We start from the raw sequence: 22297 nt of genomic DNA, 5'->3' as shown, positions 1-22297 counted from the left end.
TATGCGCATTTTAGCACGCTCTCTATTTCAAAGCCATATCAAATATCTTGATTGTAAAACAGGGCTTTGATCTCAATGATCGTTGAGAAATAGAACGTAAACCTACAGAAAGCCAGAACTCTCTTTTAATATGGACAACTAGTTGCATCCAAAGTCATTTTTATCCCTGTAATTTCATTTTGAAATGTTATACAACACGAGGGGCACACGAGGGAGGGAGAGCGTGTGAGAGGCTCGCTCAGCCCCAACGTAACCACAGCCAGGCACAGCGACAGGGTAGACATTTTTATTACAGGAATCATGAGTATAATGCACTTTATTATTTGACAAATTCATGGGTTTATCCGCCCCAAAAATAGGACGTTTTGTAGGGATGGGGGAAAACACTTATACAGTAACATATTTTGGACATTATTATATCAATACTTTTGCCGCAACTTTGACTTCGCTAGGGAGGGTCAGTTAGCCCTAGTCAGCTGTACCTGCACCTATAGCTTTTTCTCCATCTTCTTTTTGAATAGTGAGCCAACATGTTTTCAGCACTTATTTCCATGACTGATCAAAACATGTTTTTTCATGCTCTCTTCTGTCTGCAGCAGACATATAGTGAGCAATATGTTTGGAACCTTAAATCGCAGTCAAATCACAGTATTGAATCGCAATACATATAGAACCGTGAGAATCGCAATACATATTATATCGGCACCTATCATGATAATATTGTATCGTGAGATCCGTGGCAAGTCCCAACCTTAATGTTTTGATTTTGTGGTGACCAGGTAGAATGTGCAACTTGAATCAGTGTGACCAATTCCATTTTTTTACTCACACAACCAAGCGTCGCAGTCTGAAGCCCTGGATATTGGAAATTTGTGAAATTGAAGGACCAAGTGCCAGTCAGGTGTCCCCCACTGGGTTAAGGGGAATCTGATTCCTGTCAAAGTAGCAGCTCTGTACATCCTGAGGTCTACATTTTCGTACAGCTTTGCATTTGTTGTACTGTTCCAATGATCATGAGGTCTTACCTGGAAAGCCCTTGTCAGTATGTTTAACCATATCCTAGTAGCCTGATGGATATCATTTGAATGAACATTGCTGTAAGTACAGCGACGTCTTGTCATGGAAATAAAACATAGTTTGATCTTAGACGTGTCTATCTGACGTTCTCTGTTTGGTCTATTGTTCAAGTCTTGGCTGAAGATGTACTTTTCAGTGGAGAATTTGCACAGGACAAAGTGGATATGCCATTCTAAAATGGTGAGATATTTAGCAAAAAGTTAAGATCCCCCCCCCCCCCCCCCTCCTATTTTTTTACATTTATTTTTATTTAATTTTTTTATCTGGTCACTTTCATGTGTGTAAGTCTATTTTAAATTTTTATTAAAATGTCCTGCATTTTAATGGCAGATTTTGTGCTAGCAATGGATTAGTATAATTTATTAGAATTTTCATTTGACTATTTGCATAGCCTAATCCATAGGGGCAATGTTTAGTTTGTCTGATAGGTTTGTAGGGTCTGTGCAGACTTGCCTACTTTCCTCCTTCCCCACCTGGCTGCATGGGGAATTAATGAATTATAATGCAGGTTCTGTTTCCAGCTGACACTCATTGCCACTTGTTTGCCTCAATACTATAAACAGATTGATAGAAAGGTTGCCCCCCCGCAATGATTACCAGGCCTCGTGCTGCTTGATAATCTGCCCCCTGAGTTTAAATCAAAGCGGAATTCATAGTGTACATAAGAGCAGAATGAATCTGATCATGACTGTAAAACAACATTTGTGACACATTCTTTGAAGTCCCCAACGGCTAAACCGTTTTTATCTTCCTCTGCTTGTTTTGATTTTAACAAAACTGTGTACATATGAAACCAAAAATTCCTCCTTGGGGCCTGACTTCCTCTAATGAAGGAATTTGACCAGACTTGACCAGTAAACGTTTGTTTCATTTCTCTTGTCTCCCCCCAAATCCCTGTTGTAATGTGGAATGTGGCACGTACTTCCAGGAAGGATGCTGGAGTTATTCAGACTGTGTGTACTGTTGGTGCGGAGTGGGCAGTGGGTGGGACAGTGACTAAGGTTAGCGCTAGTGGAGTGATCTTGCTTGGGGGGACTACTACCATCTCTGGGTGTTATTGTTTCATGGTGTCAGGGTCTGAAACAGCATGCTTAGACTATCTGGGTCAGACTAGGACGCTTGCCACGTCACAGTATTGCTGTCTCCTCCTGGCCAGTCCAGAGACCCAGGGAGAGGTGCTGGTTGTATCACCATGCTGTGTGACCAAAGCTGACATGTCGCACGGCACGTCGTTCCTGTATGTTTGTAAAACTAAATACAACAGGGCATTCCAGATGCAGGATGTCTTCCAAGCCGGGGATAATAGAATCATGTGTTTGTCAGGAAGATGTTCATGAGTAATCAATGCTTTGGCTGCCAGCGAAACAAAAATCCCCAGGAAACGGCACTGGCAGTGGGCTGTAGTGCATGGCAGCCTTGTTCATGATGAAAACCACAGTGAGCTCATCAGGAAATGTGAATACTCAGGATACGTGGAGCTAATATGTTGTAGTCTGAAGACTTCCTTATTCTGGGAGCACATAGTTATGTTACACAGTTTAGCAGAACTAACCCCTCTGTTGGAGTAATTAGAAGCACTCTTGTGCACGCACGCACGCACATCAAAAATCACTGTTATTTCCTTGTCTTCCATAAATGGAAATATACTCACAAGGACTTCATTCCAGCTCCAATGAATCAAAACAAGCCATTGAGCTGTGAGACCGTCCACAGTCCACCTCTCAGTCCTCCCTGGAACTGGAAAATACGTGGATAGGAGCCAGGAAGGGAGCCAGTCGCAGCTTTTGGCACAGGAGCACAGCTCAGAAGCCACATAGCCTCCTGTGGCCTTCCTCACTGCCCAGCTCCATGGTGGCTCTCCCCTGCCAGCCACCGCCTCTGTTTACGTGGAGCAGTGGGAATGTGCTGACTGCAAGATTAAAATGCCTGCGGACATACCTGAGATTCCTCGCAGTGCTAAGAGATGTCCTAATTTGTCTGGAATGAATGTTCTCTTGACATGGCCCACCTGTAAATCACGGTGTCTTGTCCTACACCTTCTGTCTGCCTCCACTCAGTATGAGAGGTCCACGGGTGAAACCACGACACCCAGACATTTTATTCAAACCATTCCCCTCGTCACAAGAGCTTCTTCGCAGATACCATAGTTAGGTAAAGTTCACCAGTGGCACTGCAGAAGAGACCTATGTTTCACATTTTCCAGCCCAGTTTCGGAGCTCCCTGTTGTCATAGCAGAAGCAGTTCACACTGACCCAGTGATTGAGGGCAGGGCAGGAGACATTCGAGCTGGATTGATCCTGAGGATAGACCAAGGCCGATCAATGACTACTGCTTTAGCATGAGGTGCTAACCCTAGCTCTTGTGCCTAACCAGCTAACAGTGCTATATGATAGACAGCTATAAATGCTGTATTGTTGACTTGAATTGCTGTGTTTAAGAGCAGCATGTCATGACAGTCATGTATTGCCAATAAAATGAAGTATGAAACGGCACCAGTCCTTGACCCTGTCTGTGAGGTCATGTCTTTCTCCAATGCCAGGTCATTGACCTCCCACAGCCCTCATCCTGTGTGGCGGGCAGAGTGCAGTACCGTAGACCCAGAGCCCTGGATAGGCAGTCAGCTGGAAAACTAAAGGCCAGTGTCCCCTGTGTAATGCACTGCCATTGTCTTAGTGTGTTTTTCCAGTGGCACTTTTCACACTATCAGGGATATAGCATAACACACAGACTCACTTTTGTCTTCCTGGTCTGGGGTGGTACAACAACAGTAGAAAGTGCTACTGGTCCTCATAACTCTGTGAGCCAATCATATGAAGTTTGGTGGGGCCTCACTGTTTTTTCAGGTGAAAAACAAAAGTGGAGATATAAAAACAGGCAGAAGAAAGGCCACGGTTGGAAGGTGACTTAGTGACAGCGATAGGGAGAGAGGAGTGGGCCTGGGCCCGGCAGGAAGCACCTGTCCCTGGGCCATTATCACAGGGCTCCCAGGCAGGGGCTCCACAGGCTGACGCATAAGCACATTGTGTTTCTCTACGGCCCAGGACAAAGCTGTTTACCCTCTGCTGTACCCTCATCAAACACACTGTACTCTTCAAATGGGCCGACCTGTTGTTTTTGTATTTGCTTTGCGTCGCACAACTGCATAGAATACTGTTTTACTTACTGTGAACAGCACTGCACACACTAATAACTATATAATGATGAGTAAATTCTTCAAGTGCAGTAATGCTCTTGAAAGTTAACTATACATGTCATGAATGTGTAACTCAGTGTGTTAATCAATATGTTACAAACCAATGAATGGGGGCCTCACAGGTCAGAGAGCAGGGTACAGCGCTCCACCTGTAGGCCACCGCCATCTACAGGGTGTGTGTGTGTGGGAGAGAGTGTGTGAGGATGCAGCACAACAATAGAGACAGAGTAATGTCAGGTTTGGATAAAGATGGAAAAGCCAGGCCCTGCTCTTATCCTGCCATCGGCAGCCTTGGGAAAATCATTGGAGTTTTCTTGGACTGTGGAAGGGGTGTTCAGCACTGAAGAGCATCCATCCCTGCTTTTAAGACCGAGTCTTCTCTGAATTTACACTCCATCCGCTTGTCACATGTTGGAATGGCATGTAGTCCTACCCTTGTACCCAAGAAACACATGTTTGAAAGATCTTACTAAGGCGACCTTAGTTAACTAGGTTTATTAACCTACTGTTCCTGAAATGAAACTCTAATAAAGTCTATATCTGGTCACTAACGTTCACCCCTTGGTTTGGGACACCCTTGAGTGTAGTGAATAGCATGTGAGTGCTCAAGGCTAGGTTTGAGAGGTTGCAGTGATTGGAGCAGAATTAAGCTGAAATTAAGCTGACAGTAGATTGGTTGAAGAGAAGGAATGCCTAATCCTTTTTCTATTTGCGTTTTAATGCATCTCGGATTGAAATAAGTTGCATGTGGTGAACCAGCCGTACGTTTTTAATTTATTGTGTTTTAAAATACATCCAAAGTATTCACCCCCAAGTGAAGAAATCTTCCCAGGAGACTGGATGTGAGGAACTCGACAGAGCTGTCGGTATTTTCATATTATTCTAGCACAACAAATTACATTTTGCTCCCCCCCCCCCATACACTTTTAGAAATTATCGAAATATGGACCCTGAAATTCTCCACGTTGTTTGCGTTGCAGTTTTAGACATCGACTTCCTAGCTTATTATTCTCTTCCCCCATCTTCCTGGCCTAAGCTATCTGTTGAATTATTGCCGTCCTTTATGACCAGCTAAAAATATCCATCTCTAAAATGAACCATATGTTCCGGGTTGCATAACAGATCACAGGGAACCACAGAGCTGTGGGGACCGAGGGGAAATAAGGATGGATGTGAGATGCCAGTTATGGGCAGTCGTCTGCTGTGTGATGGAGCTCTCCAGTCAGACCTGTTGGCCTACAGTACATCACAGGGCTACCTGAGCTCTACTTTCCACTTTGCACTCTGGTACCTGTGGTTTGAAGCTGGCTAGCTTTGTTTTGTTGTTTGTGTCACGCTGACCCTGAAGATGTTCTCAGCAAGTGTTGTGTGTTTTTGTGTGTGTGCCTCCTGTTTGCTGGGCTTCCTCCTGGCCTCCTATGAATATAGCCTCCATCTTGGCTCAGCTCAAGACTTCCTACCATGTGGCTGCTCTGTGTGGCCCCGGCTGCTGGGGAAACTCAAATAGCCCTGGCCCGTGTTTGGAGTTGAGCTCTGTCCGCTGTCCTGTCCATCCTCCGGGGGTTGATAAAGCAGCAGATCTCTAGGTTGCAGCCCGGGAATGACCCGCTCACCCCCTGCCAACCCCGCCACCTCAGACACCACTTTCCTGCAAGTCATTGTCTCGTCTTCCTGAGAAACAGGCCCTTGAAGTGAAGCGGAAAGAGAGAGAGGAGGATAAGATGGACCTCGAAGATGGAGAGGGAGGGAGCAAGAGAGGGGAGCGTACACAACACAACACATCTGTTGCCGTGTTTTTGTCCCGACCACAAAGTCTTGGCAATCACTTTGCTTTCAGACTGTGTCAGCACTTCACTGGCATCGGTTGGATGCACTTTGTTTTGGAGACATGTTTTGTGTTCATGCAGCATTGCGGTATTACTGTTACTACTTTTGGGTAGGCACGTCTGAATGGGATGTTGTCCTTCATTACAGATACCTTGTTGCCTTGCAACCTTTCCACTGTGCATGATTCACCTACCTAGTCAGCCACTCTTTTTGGATAATATAACTTAATGTGTTTGGTCAACAAAGTCTCCTCAAAGGCTTTAATTCAGACAAAGTCGGATCTCAATAGCTGTTGCTCTTGTGTAGTATTCTCATTCATCAGAACCGACCAGATAAACCTGGGTTAAATCTAATGCGACATACTGTAGAGAGAATGTTGTGTTGGAGAGATTCCACCCTGGGAATGTTCTTCATTCCTGTCGGAGGAGTTGGGAAAGTGTTTTCCCATCAACTTGTCCTTTTTCCATTTCCAGACTTCCTTCTCTTTCACCCAGTTCAGTCTTGCATCACATTTGTTAATGCTCAGAAGGGAGGAGACATCTACATTTTATTACCATACAGAGGAACTCGAGTGCTTTTGATATTTGTTTGTTTGGCTATGTCATTTTGGAACTGATCAACTTAGGAAATCAAACTATGAAACCAGTTTTTTATTTTTTTTATCTGAATTTGTGGTGTGGCGATGTACCATTTCATACCATGTCATAAGCCTTTATTAACTCCATTCCCCATTTTTCAACTGGAGCAACACCAGTACAGGTTGCATCAGATTTGTTTCTAGGGGTGTCTCAATGTAAAGACTGCCCAGTGTGTGTCCCCCTGACTGACAGTCTGGAGTTTCAGCCCCAGTGCCCGCAGCATAGCTGTTTGTTTGTCCCCTGTGCAGTTATTACAGCGGCATACAGTACATTTTCACAGTATTAGAATACAGCTCTGACCACAAACTAGGCTTCAATTCGGTGGGACTGTTCCCCATGCTTTTCTGTGCCGATTCTTAGCAGGTCAAGTTGCAGATCTAGTGTCGCTATCTGAAAGGGTGGACTAGGGGTGAGCCATGCCACACAGAGCCACATGATGCAGAGAGCTCAGTCGGTGGGAGGGCAACAATGTGCAAAAGGACAAAGATCCCAGAGTCGGTTAGCCAATGACTTCCATTGTCACTTGACTGTGGTCTAATTTGAGACCAGGGACTGTCCTCGCCGTGACTCAGTGTGTGTGTGTCTGTACACCATGCATATATATAGGCTACGTGGGTGTGTACGTGTAGTCGTGTACGTTTACACCATGCGTATGTGTTTATTCTTGCACTGTATGTTTCTAGACAAGCCATGCACCTGTTGCACTGCAGTGAACATATTTTGCTTGATCTCGCCAAACAGTCAGCTGGTACTGTGTGTGTCAGTCACAGCTGGTACTGTGTGTGTCAGTCACAGCTGGTACTGTGTGTGTCAGTCACAGCTGGTACTGTGTGTGTCAGTCACAGCTGGTACTGTGTGTGTCAGTCACAGCTGGTACTGTGTGTGTCAGTCACAGCTGGTACTGTGTGTGTCAGTCACAGCTGGTACTGTGTGTGTCAGTCACAGCTGGTACTGTGTGTGTCAGTCACAGCTGGTACTGTGTGTGTCAGTCACAGCTGGTACTGTGTGTGTCAGTCACAGCTGGTACTGTGTGTGTCAGTCACAGCTGGTACTGTGTGTGTCAGTCACAGCTGGTACTGTGTGTGTCAGTCACAGCTGGTGGCAGACAGGGGCTCCCTGGAGCTGCTACCTGGAGTGGTGCCTAGAATCACTGCTCTGCTCCCTCTCAGTCACTGTGTGTGTGTGTGTGTGTGTGTGTGTGTGTGTGTGTGTGTGTGTGTGTGTGTGTGTGTGTGTGTGTGTGTGTGTGTGTGTGTGTGTGTGTGTGTGTGTGTGTGTGTGTGTGTGTGTGTGTGTGTGTGTGTGTGTGTGTCTGGCAGATAGGCCCTCACACAGCAGGAGAGACAACACGTTCAGGGCATGCTTGGATGCACTTCCTACTATGGAATGATTGACAGTAGAGTAAGTTTTCAGCTCCTTTCAGTTAGACAGACAGCTACTGGTCCTTGGACTTATTTTTGTTGTGTCTCTTATGCAAGTCATCCTCCTCCCTGTCCTCCGGTTAATATAATAATGTAATATACAGTGCTTTTATTCAAAGCGACTTAGTCATGCATACGTTTTACCTATGGTTGGTCCCGGGAATCGAACCCACTAGTCCTCATCTACTCTGCTTTTTCTTCAATTTCCCCCTTCTCCTCATTCCACCTCTCTCCACCCGTATGACTGGTGCTGATATAAGTGTATCAGGTTAGCATCTCCGGTGTTGTGACTAAAGTCCCTGTCAGTCAACTCTTACTCAGTCTGTTGTTCTCTATTCAGACTTCCTAGTAAGTCTAGCTACTTGAGTCTAAGCTAATATTTACAGAGAGAGAAATCCTTCAAAACATGATTGCTTTCCAGTCAGTCACTGGCACGTGAAGAGGGATAGGATATCTTCATTGGTGTTAGTTAGTAGACTGTCTGGCTGTTATTCAGTCCACTAAAGGCACTGGGCACGTGGAGGGGAGGTAGAAATAAACTGTGGACCCAATGAAGTGTCTTTGAACCCAGTCCTGAGCCTTTCCTCAGACCTCCGTGGTCGTGTGAGCATAACAACTTTGCAGAAGATGACCATTGGTATTGTTTAAGCAAAACAAGACCCCCTTCCTCCTCCTACACACACACACACGTCCTTTGCTTCCATCCCCCATTTTATCGTATCTCTGCTTATCTCCCAAGGTATGCGGTCCGAAAGCTGTTTATCTCCTTTCCGACAGTGATTAATGACATATACTTTGAATATTTTTGGATGTGTTCACAGTTATCTGCAATTGTCCTGTCTGGGCCCTGGCCCAGTATGTATGACACTCCCCCACAATGCAGCTTTTCCAGATTTCCTGCTGTCAATTGTGTCTGTTGGAGGATGGTGGCATCCTGGTTCAAGCTCCCGGGCTAGTCAAGCACAGCTCCCTCTCTCTCTTTCTCTCTCTTCCTCTCTCTCTCATCCTGTCTTACACCACCCACCCACCTTATCTTTTCATTTTATTTTCTCTCCATCCATCTATCCATCCTCTCTTCCCCCCCCCCCCCTGCTCCTCTCTCCTCTCCCTCCGTCAGTCCAATGTTCTCCCAGTGAAACGCCTGAGGAGCAGTCTAAATACTGTCCCACAGCCAGGCCAGCTCAGCCTCCAGCACAAACACACAAGATTTACTCACTCTGGCTGCCTGCCTGCCTCTCACATGCTGCTCTCGACACTCCATCATCCTCATCATTTCTGTTTTTCTCCTAGGCCTGTATGGTTTTTATCCTCACACCTCTCTTCTATCCCTCTGCACTCCTCTTCTTTCAATCTTCCCATATTTCTCTCTCTCTCTCCCCCCTCTCTGTCCCCTCTCTCTTTCTCTTGCTCACCAGTACTTCATGTTCCCATTAGATTACATATATTTTCTGCTGTGTCATTTCTAATGTTTATAAATCAAGTTGAGATGGTTCAGTAGTGGAGTCAAGATTAAAACAACGTGATCCCTAACTGATACGTTTTATCCCAGAAGAAGGAAGAAGTGGTGCATTTTTTTATGACATGGGGTTTTTATGTCAATTAGTCATTATCTTGTTTATGTTTTAATGATAACATGGGATTTCCTGCTTGAACAACCAGACTTGGCCTAAGTATCCACTATTACATTCTTCATGTTAATCCCAGTGTTATTCAATACAATCCTACTTTTGTCATGTTCATCTTATCCAACTGAGTACATAGCAGCCTACTGTTTCACAGTAAAAGTCAGTACTTTTGGTTTCAGTACATTTTCTCATACTTTTCTTTGTGCCTAGAACACGGCTGATTTCAAATACCTCTGACGAGCAGTGAGGAACGTGAACCAGTGCCATTTCCCTCTCCGTGGTGAGAGGATTCAGTAGTAGTACTAATGCACTGAAACAGGACATCCTGTGCATCCTCTCCACAATGGCGTCAATGGCCCCCTAACTAACGTAATACCTTCCTATTCACACTGAAGGGTTACCAGCAGCGGCTCTCCTGGGGACACGGGCTAGAATACGGGCGCCGTTCTCAACACAACAACACTGGCTTCCAGTAACCACTCTGGAAAGCCACAGGGTGTCTTGTACTCTGCCTGTGCCCATTTCATCTGCACCCTGCTGGCAGACTGTGTTCCTGTTTAGAGTTCCAGTACAGGTGCTCATGTATGTGTGTTATACTTTGTGTTTTTTTCCCAGTTCTGCCAGCCAGGAGGATGGAGGCTGTCCCGAGAGAGGAAAGCTCCCACCTTCTTCACGGTGGTGTTGACGGACATCGACTCAGACCGACACTACTGCTCCTGCCTCACCTTCTACGAGGCAGAGGTCAACCTGCAGGTGAGATGGCCTGTTGTACTCCTCAACCCCAACCCCCCTACATGCATATCTTAGTGTTATAGCCAAAGCCACTTACAAGGGCATTATGTTAAATATTATAGCAAATCTAATGTTTATCTGTTACAGCTTACCCATAGTTGCCCTATTCAAAGCAATCAGTTATACCGTGCCTTGCAAAGGTATTCATCCCCATTGGTATTTTTCCTATTTTGTGGTATTCCAACCTGTAACTTAAATTGATTTTTATTTGGATTTCATGTAATAGCCATACACAAAATAGTCCAATTTGTTGAAGTGAAATGAAAAAAAAATTCAAAACTGAAAAGTGGTGCATGCATATGTATCCACCCCCTTTGCTATGAAGCCCCTAAATAAGATCTGGTGCAACCAATTACCTTCAGAAGTCACATAATTAATTACATAAAGTCCACCTGTGTGCAATCTAAGTGTCACATGATCTGTCACATGAGCTCAGTATATATACACCTGTTCTGAAAGGCCCTAGAGTCTGCAACACCACTAAGCAAGGGTCACCACCAAGCAAGCGGCACCATGAAGACCGAGGAGCTCTCCAAACAGGACAGGGACAGAGTTGTGGACAAGTACTTATCAGGGTTGGGTTATAAAAAAATATCTGAAACTTTGAACATCCCACGGAGCACCATTTTAAATCCATTATAAAAATAAAAAAATGAAAGAATATGGCACCACAACAAACCTGCCAAAAGAGGGCCGCCCACCAAAACTCACGGAACAGGCAAGGAGTGCATTAATCAGAGAGGCAACAAAGAGACCAAAGATAACCCTGAAGGAGCTGCAAAGCTCCACAGCGGAGACTGGAGTATCTGTCCATAGGACCACTTTAAGCCGTATACTCCACAGAGCTGGGCTTTATGGAAGAGTGGCCAGAAAAAAGCCATTGCTTAAAGAAAAAAATAAGCAAACACGTTTGGTGTTCGCCAAAAGGAAGAAGGTACTCTAGTCAGATAAGACTAAAATTGAGTTTTTTGGCCATCAAGGAAAACGCTATGTCTGGCGCAAACCCAACACCTCTCATCACCCCGAGAACACCATCCCCAGTGAAACATGGTGGTGGCAGCATCATGCTGTGGGGATTTTTTTCATCGGCAGGGACTGGGAAACTGGTCAGAATTGAAGGAATGATGGATGGCGCTAAATACAGGGAAATTCTTGAGGGAAACCTGTTTCGGTCTTCTCAATCCAATTGAAAATCTGTGGTATGACTTAAAGATTGTTGTGCACCAGCGGAACCCATCCAACTTGAAGGATCTGGATCAGTTTTGCCTTGAAGAATGGGCAAAAATCCCAGTGGCTAGATGTGCCAAGCTTAAAGAGACATACCCCAAGAAACCTGCAGCTGTAATTGCTGCAAAAGGTGGCTGTACAAAGTTGACTTAAGGGGGGTGAATAGTTATGCACACAAGTTTTCAGGTTTTTTTTGGTCTTATTTTTTGTTTCACAATAAAAAATATGTTGCATCTTCAAAGTGGTAGGCATGTTGTGTAAATCAAATGATACAAACCCCCCAATAATCAATTATAATTCCAGGTTGTAAGGCAACAAAATAGGGAAAATGCCAAGGGGTGTGAATACTTTCGCAAGCCACTGTACGTATGGTTTGACATTTGGTGTTTTTTCATGCCTTTTAAACACTTACACACGTGCTGAATAGGACTACGTCCTGCAGGTCCTGGGTTTAGGATCTGGGTCATAAGGGCTAAATAAGTGAACCACGGTATAGTAGATAGTGCCTACTGTCTCGGCTGGCAGCATGATGCATCTCTTGATAAGCAGCACAGGGTTATGTCCGTTCATTTCTTTATCATTTCCAGCTACTCTCTCATCCAGCAGGTTGCTATTTGTTAATTCTTGGGATTTTCTTTCTTTTTCATTGTGTTGTAATTGTTTTGTTTTTGACATGTTTTCTTGCATGGCACATTTTTGTACTATTAGGAATGTGTCACGGCATGATGTGTTCCAGAACCCACTAAAGTGGGAAAATAACAGCATTCTGGATGAATTGCGATGAATTGAACAACACTTCACATACTGAAGGGTTTTGGTGTGATGGGACAAAAGACGTATCCAATGAGCTGACATCTCATCCCCTCTAGCACTGGTTCTTGGATGCACTCATCCTCATGAATTCAGTTCTGTCTTTGATGTTTTTTCTTCCGCACAAGTTCACAAACCCCTGAAATAAACTGTTGCAATGACCTCAATCCTCTCCAGGTTTGCCCTGATACATTACACAGAATGCCTGGCTGGATGTCTAATTGTGTCTAAGAATATGACTCCTTACAATGGCCTGACATCACCCTCCAGACGGTCTCTGAAGTGCTGCATTTTGTCACAAGAACAGGACATGTCCCCTGCCTCTTATAAAACACATGATAACCATGGCCATTAGTCATATTCATTCAAGTCAGTGACCTTTAATTAATTGAAATCTGACATTCTTTGAAAGGCCCCATTCAATCAGGTGGAATTCTTCGGACCATTAGTCATGTTAATTCAAGGAGTCTTATGAAAAAGGGAATTGAAATCTGATCATATCCTCTTATGTAAATTCCGGTGGAATTCTAACCTTTATTAACTACGTGGTCATAATGACTGACATGTTACATTCTGATGTGATGATTCCGTTTACATGAATGATCTGACTCAACATCCAAGCATGTCGATGAGTTTAACATTAGTTTACCATTACACAGTGTACTGTATGAATCAGACCAATTTACACAAACATCCCTTGTTGTGCCTGGATGCAGAACTACTGATTTTCCATGTGGGTTTCAAACAAGGCCTTGGCCTGACAAGGTATAAACCACCACATCATTAAATACGCGGGATGACGGCTAGGTTAGCTGGGACTGGGTCTCTAGCCGGGCCTGGTCTAGGCCTGGGCTGGAAGGTCACGTAACCGGCCCTGCAATAGTCTAATTCCCCTGTCAGACGCTGTTCGGTGATGTCCTGCAGCTGTCCACTCTGCTCCCGCCCCCACCCCCCGGAGGACTCTGGACCCTCTCCTCCGTGACCAGACTATAATCCTCCCTTATTTATTTTCTGTCCTCCTCACACGCCGGCCGGTCTACTGAGGGAGAAGAGGCGAAGGCCACCCATAACGATCAGTGCAGTGTCATCGCAGACTTTAATACAGGATCATTAGAGGTCTTGATTACAGGGCTAAATGTGGCTGGTCACCTCACTGCCTCTTCATCATGGCCCCACCTTTCTGTTTTGGTTTGATTTCTTTCCAGGAACTGTTCCCAGACCCCTTTTGTGCACTTGGTAATGGCTCAGATAAGGATAAGAGTTTGGATCACACACTGGACAGATGTGGGGCTGGTTTCTCACTGTGGACCAGCTTGATACAGTATACCATCCACTGCAAAGGTTTGCACCAGAGCCAGGACCTATGTTCTCAATATTCACATTTACACTGTTAACAAGGTTAGCAAGATGCTGAAGTAGTTTGAGGTAGTGTTGCACGGTATACCGGTATCACGGTAATACCACAGTACCAAAACATCATGATGCCAACATTTTAGAATACCGTACTACCGTTTCATATGATACTACAAAAATTATCAAATTTTTATAACGTCAGTTTTGTTTAGACATTCAGTTGAATTTAAGCAACGCTAGTCTCTTGAATGCGCAGGTGCAATAATGTCCACTTCACGTTCATGCGCCCATCACCTGTGGCAACTGTAATCAGCCAGCCACATCCCCTTCCAGCCATCACTCACCTGCTTCTTTCCTCTCCGTCCGCTCTTCCTGCTCATCTATTCCTCCGTCTGTTTAAAAATATATAATTTAGCTTTGATGGCGAGGGGGGATGTAGACCCTGATCAGTCTGCTGCTGTTACATGTACAGTAGCAAAGAGCACAGGCCAGTCTGATAGGCTCTGTCACGCAGCAGTAACCGAGAGTAAAAACAGCTTTGTAACAGTCGTGTTTGCAGTTTTACAGCAAAGAAAACGGCTCTTACCGGACCTACCCTTTTTCCTTCCTGCACTATTTTGCGCTCATTTCATAAAATTTCACAAACCATATCGCGGGCCGTTTTAAACTAATCCCAGGCCGCTAATTATTGTTTTGATAACAATGTTTTTCAGTCATATTACCTATTAACTAGCTAGCTAACGACCTGTAAACTTGACAGTAGGTTAGGCAAATTTGATTGGTGCAGGAAGAAAGGAAAAGGGTCTGCTACTCATGAGATGTGCTTCAAAAGTAGGATTCATAATCTCTCTTTCTGGTGCTCCTTACATTCTGTTTTGGTGCCTAACGTTTTTAAAGTGTGGAGCAATGTGTTTGTGGGAGAGAGAGAGAGTGGTGTGTACGTGTTTGTGGGAGAGCGCGAGTTGTGGTGTGTGTGTTTATGAGGGAGAGAGAGCAGTGTGTTTGTGGGAAAGAGTGGTGTGTGTGTGTTTTATGAGGGAGACAGAGAGAGCAGTGTGTACATGTGTGTGGGAAAGAGAGAGAGTGGTGTGTGTTTGAGGGAGACCGAGAGAGTGTGCGAGGGAGGGAGTGTGTGTGTGTCTTGTCTGTTAACTGAAGAGTTAAGGTTTCATGCAGTGTTTTCCCCTTACTGCCACAATGACATGCAGATTATTATGCATGTATATTCCTTCCTCTCATTCCTCCAGCCAAATCACAGCTAGACCTGTGCAAATATGAGCAACTTAGCCATTCTATGCAGTAGACAGTGAACAGTGTGAATTTAAATTCAATATTTGTTTTATTGAGTAGAAGTGTGAATATCAGTGACAGGTTTTTGTGTAGCACACGCATAACGTTTACAAAACGGGAAGAATTATCGGGGGACGGGGTGAACAGGACGCAAGACCAATCAGAATTCTCTGTGCTATCGTGATACTTGGCCTGGTATCTTATCGTTAGTGAAATGTTAGTATCGTGACAACACTAGTTTGTGGTGCCTTGTGTTTTGTCAAATACACCTAACTTGGATAGTACAGTATATTGGGCCTAGTCTGCAAAGCATTTTACTGAAAAGGGCACACATGGTTTTCGTAGACCCTTGTAAGCCAGCATACATTTTTTTAATGTTTTATTTATTTACGTGGGCATTATCATGAGCCTTACCCTGTTGTGTTTAAACCAGCGTGGCTTTATTCTATGTGATTGGACTCGAGAGGCAGAAATGTATTTTTGCCGATAATTGAACCAAATCCTTAGAATGCTGTAGAAATGTGTTTCCCATCTGACGGGATATTTAGATCCTGTGTCCCCTGCTTGGAGCATGCAAGAGCTCTTGTGGCATGTTTTCATTGTCTGAAGGAATATATGTGATTCTGATAAAGGGTTTAGCCAGGAATGAGCCCTGTGAGGCTGCTATCTCTGTAAACTGATAGGACTGACGGCTCCTGGTATGGGACAATTGGAACCAGATTGAGACGAGACCACTGAGACTTGACCTCTGTGTCCCAGTGGAGCACTTTGGGAAGGAGTGGGGAGGTATCTTTGTTCAAATCATTCACCTTAATGACTTAGCCCATATGCTGTTAGTTTAACATGATCACTCAATTGCTATTTATGGTACATTACGCCATGTCCTTCGAACACAAATGTCTGCGGCGTATTTTGGCTAGGTTTTGAATTATTAATATCCTACAGGTAGGCCTAGGTCTATCTCCAGTGTGGTTACTGGATGAGAAGTGTCAGAGGTCGAGCAGCTTTTGCTTTAATTATCTTTGGTTCTCTGTTATTATGGGAAAAAACATAGTTGAATACTTAGAATTCAGGCTTCAGGGGGTTTATTACAGCTATTTCTATACTGATTACATCTTGTTACTCCGTTTTGAAGGAAATGTCATTTGAATTTCAAACCTCCAGCTCTGGGTTTGTAGCCGTAGTTTAGAATAATCTCCAAACCACAAAAGATTATTCCTCAACTCAGGGAACCAAAGTAATGACGTTGTAGTCTTTAAAATAAATACCCTATTTTGTGAAGTAACAACTGAACAGATGAGAAAGCAGTATGGGTAAATTCCAGACTGGACGTAGCCTATTCATACTCTGTTATTAGTGTTTTCACAACTATTTTAGTAAACCGAGTAATGTGACTTGATGCATAGTTGACTTGATTTCTTACACTGTACATCTCACTGCTGATTTACGGTTGGCCTTTAGTCAGTATGTGACTCTGGAGGGGAAATGACACTCCTCCTCGCTTAAGCTCCTGGGTTTCGTTCAAACGGTCTCCATGAAAATAATGTTTTATGATCAATTTTTTGGTGTTAGTAATCTTTTATGAACCCCATGGTGATTTGAAGAAAATCCTCTTTGCTCTTTCAACTCCTCAACTGTGATGAGTGTCTGTTTTACTGGGTACTACACATTGGAGAGGATTTTTTACAACTCAAATCTGTACCCCATTGCAGAGGAAACACAGGATTTTGAGTTTTTTGCGCATGAAAATGCCTCCGTAGTACTGTGTGTCTGTCAGCCTGAGGAGACTTTTTTCCGTACTGTGTTCTTTTGACGGATAAGTAATGTAGCATTATCACTTTGAATAGTACTCGTACTGTGTGCACTGTACTCTGTGCCTGCATTAATCGGAATTATCGAGGAGGGGGTGGCACTTGCATGTTTCCAAAAATAGGCTACAGTATGTGATGTACTGTAGAATGTACACACTGTGGTTTGACCTGGGAGTAGATAACACTAGAGCCACCCTCAGCGGGTCAGAAGAAAAGCATCAGTTTTTTCCCGTCCCTGCTCAGGTGTTTCTTTTATGCCTGCTACGTACGGTTACTCTGCACAGGGTCTTAACTCACCCCCATATCACTGTTGAACTCTCCCATTTGAATAACTTCTTCTGTTTTGCTGTTTCAGGGAACAAAGACTACCGATGCAGATGAGGATGAGGAAGAGGATGGCTTGATCCAGCCTGCTCAAGTCTTTGCACCAAAAAGTCTCATTCTGGTCTCCAGGCTGGATTATCCTGAAATATTCCGGGTAACATGATAACACTGATTAATTCCTGACTAAAATAGGTTCCTTTCAAAATGTCAGATGACCATGCGTAAAGGTCATTTCAGTTTTTGCGGGTTTATTTGTTATCTATAGTTGACCTGGCCAGGAACATTCTTGGTCCTATTCATGAGTTTCATGACAGTTCTCTGCCTAATTAGCCTTGGCATGATAAACAGTAGTCAATGCACTAATTGATGCGCTATCGATTGTCTCATGATGTTGATAGAATGCATCATGTTGGATCCTGTGTGCGTAGAATGAACATATTGGCTTTGTAGAGTGAATTCTGCATGTACTCAAGGCCAGGATATCCAGCCAATCCCTCACTTAAGAACAGAGTGGGGCTTAGCGGATCTGTCCTGTCCCTAGGCACCCCACTGGACCACTACGCTATTCAACTTTGGCATTCAAATGTCTCCGACACAAATATTCTTTTAGCATTTATTTTTAGATTTGCTCTGCCCGGGTATTTGCCATTAAACCACACATGTCAGCTGAACATTAGGAATATTACATAAAATACTATAAATCTGATTGTATTAGATGACAAATTCCAACACAGTGTCTTTAATTGTCCATTTAGGTGCGAAATTGTGATTGGGTGTATGTATCTTGCGATACGTCTGTATGTGAGTGTGTTGATTGACCTGGTTGTGTGTCTGTCTCCTCCTGACCTCCCCAGGGCTGCTTGGGCCTGATCTACACGGTGTACGTCGACAGCCTGCCGTTCCCCTTGGAGGGGCTGGTTTCCAACCTCTTCACGTGCATGGTTCCTGTGGCTGGCGGCTCCCAGGTAAGCAGGCATTACTAAAGCAAACAATTCCTCAAATACCTCCATCTATCAAGCCTTCTGGCCTGCTCTCCACAGGCACGAATCCACCCCAGACTAGGGGTCAGTCTGGGTTAATATTGCTGCTAGACCCACACAAGGTGCTGGTTACCTACTGACGGCCTGATGCTTATTATAGTTTCAGTCTCCTACAAGTAGAGTGTGAGTGAGGAAGGAAGTCATGTTTTTGCCCATGTGCGTTTGCTTTCCATTCAATCATGCATTCCTCGTCTAGATGGTGCCATAGATTGCTGTACCACCACGTGCAGAATGTCCTAATAATAATATTTTATTTTTCTAGCTGGTCTTCTGATTACATTACTTAGTGAAGCTAGGGTAGAAAAAAAACAGAGTAGGGGGCCTGTTTTTATATTTTCACTTCTCACTAGGTTATTAAAAACCACATCTGAAGCTGGCCTTTAACAAAAACCCTACGCTGGTCTGTTCCCTTAAAGTCTAGACAATGGTGATCAATGTGGCTTTAAAAAACTGGACAATATTTCATCTGTGTTTGTAAAGGGGAAGGAATGTGACCCATGGTTAAGTTCACATCCTGGACATTAGCGTAATTTTTGTGTTTTTGATGTAATTTACCAACACATGCCAGTGTTCCTCCTCAAACTATCGCCACTCCCCGCAGAGCCAAGGGCTTTAGGCTGTAGTGACACAACATGAGTTGGAAACCTCAGGAGTGGAACAAACTCATCCTTCAACAGACTGTCAAACATGAAGGAATGTCATGAATCAGGGAACAGAGAGTTGTTCTCTAGCTGGTTCAAACTCAGTTGAAAATAACAGAAAGGCTATGTTCCCAATTAATACCTTCATTGACCATGTTTCAATCCACTAGGATCTTCGTCAGGTCAAAAGTCAAACTCCGTTGAACCACTGTCTGTACCCCTATCATGTTCAACATTGGTTTAGCTGAATTAGACGTACTGATTGTGTTCACGCGAACACACTGTTTCCACTGTACGCTTACTTCTCTACCCTCAGCCACACTGGATACAGCGATGGACGCTGCTGTCCCTATTGGATTGCAGAGGCGTTGTGCCGTGCCAGTGAAATTTAGGTTAACATGCATTGAGGTTTCTCCCATTGCAGCCGGACTGATTCAAAAGGCTAATTCAGTCATGCAGCTGCGATGTCCATCGGGTTCAACAACACGTGTTTTATTCATTTTTCTGGGAGATCGTCAAAAAAACTCTCACACAGTGGATCCCTTAACTGCCATTGTACTGTCATTTCTCCCTTGCCTATATGACCTTTGGCCTTGTTTTGAGGTACAGTCTTGTTCAGTTTCCTAATGGTATATACAGTACCATGAAAACATGTTTTGATGTCTGTTAAAAAAAAAATGTCTGTCTCTGAAACTGTTGTACAGTCTTATCTAGTTCTATGATAGATCCATCCAATGGTTTTTCATATAACCTATGACTTTTCACTTTGGTGATTTTCCCACAGAAACTGTTTTCCCTGGGAGCTGGCGACCGACAGCTAATCCAAACCCCTCTGAATGACAACCTGCCTGTTACATGCAAGAGTGTGGCCCTGCTCTTCCAGCAACTTGGTATGTCACTGGGCTTCTGCTTCCTCATTACTACACTACAGTACAACCAGTCACACCCAGATTCCATGAACTCGACTCCACTTTATGGCACCATCATGTTTCTTCCGTTATTTACAGTCTGGTCTGCATCGGGTCTACTTAGTTGCAGTACAGTAGCTCTATGCTGCTCTGCTTGTTGGTCACGTACAGTCACAGTATACACAGCTCACATTGTAATTTAGCTTATGTTTCCTGGTAACATGCTTACGCGGGTCGGCTCAAATAACCTGACAGCTGAATACGAAGTGTAGTGCCAGATTTTAGGAACATCCCTCTTAATCATATTGTTTGCATCGTTTTCTTTGTTTATTTTAGTAAGTAGCTTAGTTGTATGACAGGTTATCCGGTATTGATCCTTGATGGTATTAAACTTTTTTAGGTTCAACTCCAACATTAAGAGGTTTAGAGTTACTATGCGGATGATCACATGGTTATGAATAAAGCATCTGTCCAAATCACAATTTGAAACTCTCAAATTGAATAGCCACTAAGCAGTTGGGTTAATGCTGTACAAATGAACATATACAGTGCCTTCAGAAAGTATTCACACCCCTTGCCTTTTTCCACATTTTGTTGTGGAGGTCCCTCAGTCGAGCAGTACATTTCAAACACCGATTCAACCACAAGACCAGGGAGGTTTTCCAATGCCTTGCAAAGAAGGGCACCTACTGGTAGATGGGTAAAAATAAAAACATTGAATACATTGAATATCCCTTTGAGCATGGTGATTTTATTAATTACACTTTGGATGGGGTGTCAGTCAATGCACCCAGTAACTACAAAGATACAGGCGTCCTTCCTCAGTTGCCGGAGAGGAAGGAAACCGTTACGGGATTTCACCATGAGGCCAACGGTGACTTTAAAACAGTTAGAGTTTAATGGCTGTGATAGGAGGAAACTGAGGATTGATCAACAACATTGTAGTTACTCCACAATACCAACCTAATTGACAAAGTGAAAAGAAGGAAGCCTGTACAGAGTAAATATATACCAAAACATATGCATCCTGTTTCCAATAAGGCACAACAGTAATACTGCAAAAATTGTGGCAAAGCAATTACATTTTGTCCTGAACGCAAAGTGTTATGTTTGAGGCAAATCCAATGCAACACATTACTGAGTAACACTTTCCATATTTTCAAACATGGTGGTGGCTGCATCATGTTATTTTCATAATGGATCTAAAGCATAGGCAAAATCCTAGAGGAAAACCTGGTTCAGTGTGCTTTCCACCAGACTTTGAGAGATGAATTAACCTTTCAGCAGGACAATAACCTAAAACACAAGGCCAACTATGCACTGGATTTGCTTACCATGAAGACCGTGAGTTAGTTTTGACTTAAAGCTGCTTGAAGTTGATGGCAAGACATGAAAATGGTTGTCTAGCAATGATCAACAACCAATTTGACAGAGCTTGAAGAATTTTTAAAATAATAGACTCATAGTTAAATCCAGTTTAATCCCACTTTGTATCATCAAAATGTGGAAAAATTCAAGGGGTGTGAATACTTTCTCAAGGCACTGTATGTATACTCCTTTACTAGGATTTGCTTTGTCTGTTTTGCATTCTTGTACACATGACGTAGCTTTGCTGTGGTTTGGTGGCTTCACGTGGTTATGACCTTATATTGTCCCAAATTCCTGCTCACTGCATTCGTGCATACACTGGACTCAAGTATGTGGTTTTAATACACACAAATCACTGCAGCAGTCAAGTCTACATTCCAGGGGCTGATGTTGGGGGCGAGTTAGTAAATAAGTGAAATCCAATCCAATTTTTCTGACGCTTTTTATTTGTAATGGAAAATAAGCCCTCATTTAGTGTGATTAGAAGAATGTGTTACAAAACTAAATGGATTATGTTTCTTGTAAGCATTAGGCCCTGAACCCCTTGAGGAATTCAATAATAGTTTGCATGCTCCTTTGTGTTTAATTTGACAGCGAGCAGTGGACGTGCACATGGGGGGGGTACTTTACCGATACACAAATTATCAGGGTCATGTTCAAGTCATGTGTTTGTAGCCAATCTGGATACACACAGAGATGGCCTGTACCTTGACATTATCCTCAGCCATGGTTTGTGTCAGTCCTCACCTTCTTTGTTTTTGTTACCAAATAACTGCACATGTTATCCAGGAACAGTCCACAAAGCTAATAAAACGGACCCAATTCATACGTCTCTCTCTAAATTTGACATTCCAAAGTTTTGAATTTACCCGGAGTTTGATAGAGGATAGACTACTCAGGTCTAGACAGCTGTTTTTGGAGTCACAGGAGGACATGGGGCTTGTTATTGTGC

At 43.7% G+C, this 22297-nt stretch overlaps 1 protein-coding gene across 3 annotated transcripts in view; it reads left to right on the top strand.

Annotated features, from left to right (window-relative positions):
- LOC139563327 (myotubularin-related protein 13-like) overlaps positions 1-22297 on the top strand; it is a 196483-nt gene that overhangs the window by 50991 nt on the left and 123195 nt on the right. For all 3 annotated transcript variants that reach the window (XM_071381953.1, XM_071381952.1, XM_071381951.1), the window contains exons 3-6: positions 10397-10534; positions 17420-17542; positions 18243-18353; positions 19854-19959. In XM_071381953.1, coding sequence (XP_071238054.1) covers positions 10397-10534; positions 17420-17542; positions 18243-18353; positions 19854-19959 — 478 coding nt within the window. The remainder of the gene's footprint in view (positions 1-10396; positions 10535-17419; positions 17543-18242; positions 18354-19853; positions 19960-22297) is intronic.

Source organism: Salvelinus alpinus, chromosome 33, assembly GCF_045679555.1.
Source record: "Salvelinus alpinus chromosome 33, SLU_Salpinus.1, whole genome shotgun sequence".
NCBI lineage: Eukaryota > Metazoa > Chordata > Actinopteri > Salmoniformes > Salmonidae > Salvelinus > Salvelinus alpinus.
This window is presented reverse-complemented; position numbering and strand designations above follow the sequence as displayed.